This window comes from Solea senegalensis, linkage group LG1, assembly GCF_019176455.1.
Source record: "Solea senegalensis isolate Sse05_10M linkage group LG1, IFAPA_SoseM_1, whole genome shotgun sequence".
NCBI lineage: Eukaryota > Metazoa > Chordata > Actinopteri > Pleuronectiformes > Soleidae > Solea > Solea senegalensis.
The window spans coordinates 16,133,652-16,140,721 of record NC_058021.1 but is presented as its reverse complement, the minus strand read 5'-3'; the positions used below and the strand labels follow the sequence as shown (position 1 = coordinate 16,140,721).

The window sequence follows — 7,070 nt, the reverse complement described above, 5'->3', positions numbered from 1 at the left end:
ATTGATGCTGATAATGTTCAGCTGTGAACATAATCTGTGTGGCGGAGTTCCACATTTGGTCAGCAGGTGGCGGGAGAAGGCTGACGATACGCCACACCACTGACAATGAGGCATGCATTATGTAGCTGAAAATGTTTGTTGTGATGTGATAAAAGTATAGAAGTGTGTGGTTTCAGACTAAGTGTAAGTTTTCAGTAAATAACCACAATTCAACAAAAAATGCTTTTAGGTCTCAGAGGGATTCGTAAATTGAACTTATGTGTCATGAACCGCAACATAATGTCAGCAGGAAAGATGTTGCCTCGGAAAAACCTAGTCAGCAGCAAAGTCCAAAATGTAATAATAATAAGCATAATGATCATAATCCTCAAAACAGAGCTCTCTTTGACTTTGCTCAAATGCAATAATACTGCAACCACTGAAGAATGAAACAGTGGCTGTCATAATGCAGCAGTTTGGAGATGTGCATCTTTGTTGTCACTACAAGTTTGGTTACATAACGGACTAAATACACATAATTATACACACACACAAAAGCAGAGTTTCTAAGCCTTACAACAATAGCACCACGTTTAAATAATCTGCATATGTTTTGTCATAGTATAAAGGAACGGGATTTTCATCCAAAACTTTCTTTGGTAGAAGTTCAAGGACTGGAATGATGTTTTTTGTGCTCCACCATATCAATCTTTTTGACATTTTTTTTATTAATGTATTTTCTGCATCAAAAATACTGACCTGAATGGCAGTCAAATTACTTTCATGCCTTTCAGCCAGTCAGTCACTATCTGCATGCACGTCACGGCTGCTGCTGCTGCTGCTGCTGCAGAGCTTAGCTTGTCTGTCTGTCATATATGGATAGCAGCTGTTGGTGTAAAGCACATGAGTACCAGCAGGTGGCTCTGTCTCTTCCCTTTAAACTGTGACCCACATCACAGCACTTCTTCATGAGCATCCCTACTGTAAGGCTTTCCCTATGAATATATAAGATAATAGAGGACATATTTAGACTGTGAGTTATTGTCTTCTCTCATATATGAACAGTAACACATGTGGACGCATGCAGAGCTCGCCCAGTACATAAGAGGCCCAATGCTAGATGTTCTGTACCCAACAAGTCAGATGTGTGTGTGTCTGGACATAACCAAACCCATCTGACTGGGTTGCTCCGGTAACAACATAGGGATACCCATGAATGATCAAACACTGACAACAATCTATGCTTCCTGTTGTAGTTTGCAGGGTTAAATCTATGCCTCATCAGGACTCGGGCCTAATCTTGACACGTGGGTGGTTTGTCGTCACTCTCATGTCATTGCTTGTATAGAGTGCTGTTGTAGACATGTAAACATCCTCTCAGTGCATATATCTATGTCTATATCTATATCGACACAGTGTTAAAGCCCCTTCTCCTTTTGTATGCCAGGATTGGACGACCACCTTCATCTGTCCTTGGAACCAGTCACTGGCATATTCTATTTTTTTTTTATCATTAACTCCAAACTTAGGCTCCTTTCATTATGGATTTTAATTTTATTAAATGTCCCATTAGACTGAATGTCTGCACTGATGTGGGGAAACATCAGCTTTGAAAGCATTTACAAGAACAGATGGCAGTAAAGAGCTGGCATCACAGAATATTTGTAATTTGATGTTTTATATCATTCTGTGTTATATTTTTCTTTCAGATTAACCTACTTTTTTTTGTCTGTGCACATGTGTTATTTTGCTGAATTCTATACAATATTTATTCATGTCAATGAGGCGTTTGTTGTTCAGTAATTGTTTAGAATAATAACAATCTAAGAAGGAGAAGCAGCGTAGCATTAGCATTCCTTGTGCCAGATCACTCCTGTCTCTCAACGGCGTGTTTTCTTCTTGTTCTTTCTTCCTTTTGTGGTTGCATAACTGTCAGGTAGGTTTTTATATTATAATGATGTGCACGCTGCGTTTTTCTCCCCCTCCGCTCAAATCCAATCACACCCTCCCCCATCTCAAGTACAATTACGTGATGGGTGACGTTTCAGCGTGCGGAGGAGGGCGCTGGGCAGGGACCACTTGGACCAAAGAGGACTAAACGTTATTTCGTTTCATCGCAGAAACAACGCATTGACGGCAGCGGAGCAGGCTGGCGCCTCGCTGAAGCAGCCGAGCCCATTGTCTCCTTCAAACAGGGCAAGCACGGGAAAAAAAAAACAGCTTTGCCTCAAACTGCGGTGTTTGGCCAGTTAAGGAGTGTCCAAGTGCGAGTAGGCATTGCGGGAGAAAGAAGGGGGCCGTGGACAGATCTGGCCACTCCACGAAAAATGAATCACAGTCAAGTTTTCATAATATGAACAAGAGCCGCGTTGTGTTGCGTTGCAGTTGACGAACAACTATAGACGCGCGTGCTGCTGACCGTTTCCCACCGCAGCTGTTCGCGCGGACTTCTTTTGTTCGCGTCGCCCGAGTCTCCAAATTCTAGTGTGCACGTTTGTGTGTGAGCCGCCGCCGCCGCCGCTGTGAGAGAGTCACAGACAGTCGCTGCCGGAGAAGAAACGACCCGACATGAATTTCCAGTCCGGCGTCCCAGTGTCCGGTATCACGCAGCAGTCTCAACCAGCCATGCCCACTCCAGGCACCGTCCCCGCGCCCGTCCCAGTGCCCCAGTCCATCCCGTCCCAGTTCGGATCCGGATCGTCTGCGAGCTCAGGAGCCGGACAGTTCGGCTCGGGGACTGTTTCGGGCCAGACTGCACAAGCAGGCGGCCCAGCGGGCTCGCAGTTTGTTTTGTCCAACTCAGCGGCCATCAGAGCCGAGATCCACCGGTTCGAGTCTGTGCACCCGAACATTTACGCCATCTACGACCTGATCGAGCGCATCGATGACCTGGCCCTGCAGAACCAGATCCGAGAGCATGTAATCTCCATTGAAGGTGAGTAGAGGGGGGTGGGGGGAGGGGGGGGATCACACTGGACTTCCATTCATTTAGGATTTTGGGGACAGAGGGGGTGTTGTTTATACGTGTGTGTGTGTGTTTCCTCTCCTTTGATGCACACTTGGAAACATTGTCATCCATTGGTTCACAGCACAGTGTCAACAATCACACTTTGAGACTGGGGGGGCGGCGGTGTAGCAGAGCTCATTGTCCTGCTGGAGGATTGAATTGCCCCCCTGCTCTGCAGTGAAATGTTCAAATGCGGTCACAAGAAGCAGCCCGTGCAAATGTAATAATAAGCTCCCCTCTTTAAAGAAAAAACTGGTTCTGCTGCCTTTAGAGGCATCTGTTAAAAAGGATTTTGTTTTTCCATGTAACCCAGTGGAGTGAGAGACTGAGGTTCTTATTTCTTTTCTACCCATGTCTGTGAAAGAGGATTTACCAAAATGTCAAACGTTCCATCAAAGTATAGCACAGTGATCGCTGTAAAAAAAAAAGCCCCAATGCAGAGACACATTCACACTCACATTTGTAACACCAGGGACAAGACAAGACAAGAAGGAATGATGGCGTACCCCAAAGGGAGGACGTGATAGACTGTGTCAACAGACAAGTTCTTTTTCACGCTGGAAATCAAGTCTAAATGTTATCAGCAGCCCAAGGAAGAGTGACAGTGAATCACACAAGTGTGTGGAAAGCTACAACAGCCTGTTAAATCCAAGTGAGGGTGATGCACTGACTGACAAATGTGAGCGTCTTCAATTATGGTGGCAGTTTCTTAACATGTTTCTTCTCTGTGCTCCTCCTCACCCACACAGACAGAGAAGCCTATACCTGTCCATCAGAATGAGCATGGTCCTGACAAACTATTAACTGCTTTCAAATCGAAAAATAGCAGTTTGAAAATACAACGCAGTTAGTAAACTGCAAAGGGGCCACTATTTTATTTTGTGATATGATCTCCATGATCAAACACATGCATGTTAGGAACAAGTCATATCTTTAAGTTCTCAATTTTGCATTGTGATATAGTGTAGTTAAAGGCCCACTTCACCCCAAAAAATACAGGGTTTTTATTTTTACTAAATTGAGCTAAATGTCATTCCCACAACAACAGAGGACGTCAGGATTGAAAAAATAATGTACAATTGACAAAAAGTCGACATCATAGTCACTTCCTTTAAAGAAAATAAAAGCCCTGCACTGTGTTTCTGTCAATTTTATGAGTAAAAGATCTGAAAAAAAATCTAATAAATAAAGAAAAACCTGCTCAAATTGAATCTGTAATCAAATGTGAATTAAACAAACACAGCAGCATCATAATGATTTCAAAGTTTATTCTTTATTTGACCAATTGAAAGCACCCTTTAATATTTTATGCTGCTATGTGGTAATCCACATTTCAAATTTAACATGGTGGCTAGCATTGTTGCCTAACAGCAAGAAAGTCAGATCCCTATTCTCAGTTCGACCGAGAGCCTCGCTGTGTGTAGTTCACATGTTCTCTCCCTGTGTGTGTGTGTGTGTTCTCTCTGGGTACTCTGGCTTAGATTAGGTCAGTGCAGGTAGGTGCAGATTAGGTGAATTGGACACTCTAAATTGAGATGTAAGTGACATTTATTTTGTCTCTGTATGTTGGCCTTGCGATGGGTTGATTACCTGCTCAGGGTTTACTCTCCTTTCGCACCCTATGTCAGCTCCTTGTGACCTTTTATGTGGAGGAAAAAGTAGTAGAATATAAATGAATGAATGAATTAATGGAGCTGCAATATCGCAGGAACAAAAATCACAATTAGATTCCCAACATTGTAAAACACAAGTGCTTTGGATTTATTGTTTCTTGCATTTTCGCTCTGTTGTTTGTAGAGATTATGAGTTGACAGTGCAAGAGGGTTGGTGATAAGATCGAAGATAAAATGCTGTGTTATTGTTTGGTATTTGACTGCCAATTGTGAATTTAACAAAGTCTACACTTAGTATTTTGATCATCAATCCCTATGTTTAGTTTCTATGAAGACTTGACAGCAAACCAGTGGCAAAGATTCATAGTAAAATGTGTTGTTGACTCCATACGTCATTGAATCAGTAGCAACTGGAGAGATGGTTTCCTTGGAGACGTTTCACCTCTCTTCCGTGAACTGAAGAAGCCTCTTGGATGTGAGAGGTGAAACACCTTAGAGTTCAGTTGCTACTGATTCAGTGTCCTTTGACGTATGACCTGGATGAATGAGAGTCTACACGGACGTGTTGTTGTATCCTAACAAAATATTAACGTGTACAGTGTATTGATTGACACAAAGTGTGCATGCTTCCTGGTAAATGCAGATTTGTCATATTTCATGCTTATCGTCAGATCTAAAGATTGTCGTAGAGACTCTAGATCAGGGGTGTCAAACTCATTTTTGTTCAGGGGCCACATACAGCACAATTTGATCTCAAGGGGGCCGGACCATTAAAAATAGCAAAATAATAGAATAATAACCTATGAACAACAAGAACTCCTTTGTTTTTTTCTCCTTTTTTTTGCATTTAATGAAGGATAATTTTACAAAACATAAGTGCAATTTCAACAATATCATGCCTAAATTTACTATTTACACAGCACACTGGATCTATAAAGGCACAAAGATTTAGTCACGGGTATCTGGGGCATTTGACATTACATTTAGATTAGTGTGAAATTTTAACAAATTCATACTGTGGGCCGGATTGGACCCTCTGGCGGGCCGGTTCTGGCCCCCGGGCCGTATGTTTGACACCCCTGCTCTAGATAGTCTTTCCTCTGTGTGGAAGAAACTGAATATGCAAGCAGCATTGGTTATTTACCGGGATATCAGGCAGTGACGAGACCAACTGGGTAGTTTTGGGTGTTTTGAAGAGGTAGACTGGGACAAATCACAGCAGATCATAATAGTATTCTTGATATGAAAGTACAAGATCAGCATGTTTCCGTTTGAGTAAAGGATACATGTATTCATTTTCCCTCTGGTTCCCTTAGTTTAGTTGCATAATTTACTCGGTGAGGGCGGGCGTTTTGTTGGGATAACACTGGGGCCTTTTATGAGTTATTTCTTGGATATATTTTTTTATAAACAGAAAGGAGGTGGCTCATTTTATTCTCTTTTTTGGTTCTTCTGCCTCGGAGATGAGCAAACTCTTGACCATTGTCGGTGTTCTTCCACTGCAGTGTCACATACACTTGGAAAGCATGGCATACTATACTTTAAACGTTTTAATCTATTCTTTAACGTTGTTGTCATATCTATAGGCAACCCCTGCTCTATGCTACACAAATGGCATTCTGAGATTGACATTGACATTCCAGACAGCGGAGTTTTCACGACAGTGAACGCAATCTATGCTCTGTAACACAGAGACATGAATACGAGTGGGATATTTGATCGTCAGCTCACATAAGCATCATAATCGGAATAATTCAGAGCTGATTCACAGTGCGGTTCAGTAGTTGAAGGTGCTCGTCTCTCCGTCGTTGCATTCTTTGCTATTGAGTGTTGCACATGAAAAATCTGTGATTCCAAAGTGATGCTTCTGCCAAACTCAGTGCTCACTGTTGTTGTTTGAGAATTGATTTCCCTCAGAAGGCTGTCACATTTTGTTTGTCCTTGGTCGCCCTGGGCGTAAAAACAAAAAATGATGCCGTGGCATTATGTCCACACTTGCAGGCGTACTCAAAGTTCTAAACTGAAAAACAACCCGATTCAAGCCCAAAGCGTTGTTTTTGTGAATGAGTTTACGGCACTGCTAATGTGTTGAAGGTCAAGGTTGGGAAAATAGTTTTGAAGTGATATTCCTGTGCATGTACTGTATGTCAAAGGACGTTGGCGATATTATGGCGTGTATTGCATTAGCTGAAGTGCTGAAAAGCATTTTCTTATGTAAGTGTAACCTTAAGAGGCTGCAACAGGAGACTGGCCAACTCATCTTCCCCTGCACTAAAGAACTGCAGATCTGTTCCTCTTCAAACTTGCATCATTGCAGAGTCTGTTGCTAAGGAACCAGTAGCTCATGCGTTTATCTGAAAATGCTGAAGAGAGTGAATACAAATTACAGCCTTTACAAAATGAATTCCCATTGTTACTTGGGTCTCACTGTTGTTTTGTGTAGTAATAAGATCTATTTTATGACAATGACA

General features: G+C 42.3%; 1 protein-coding gene across 1 annotated transcript in view; it reads left to right on the top strand.

Annotated features, from left to right (window-relative positions):
- The first annotated feature begins 2,016 nt into the window (after positions 1-2,016).
- Positions 2,017-7,070, top strand: part of agap3 (ArfGAP with GTPase domain, ankyrin repeat and PH domain 3) — a 114,053-nt gene continuing 108,999 nt past the window's right edge. Inside the window, exon 1 of the mRNA XM_044053522.1 lies at positions 2,017-2,914. Within this exon, the coding sequence (XP_043909457.1) occupies positions 2,548-2,914 (367 nt within the window). The 5' untranslated portion in view covers positions 2,017-2,547. The remainder of the gene's footprint in view (positions 2,915-7,070) is intronic.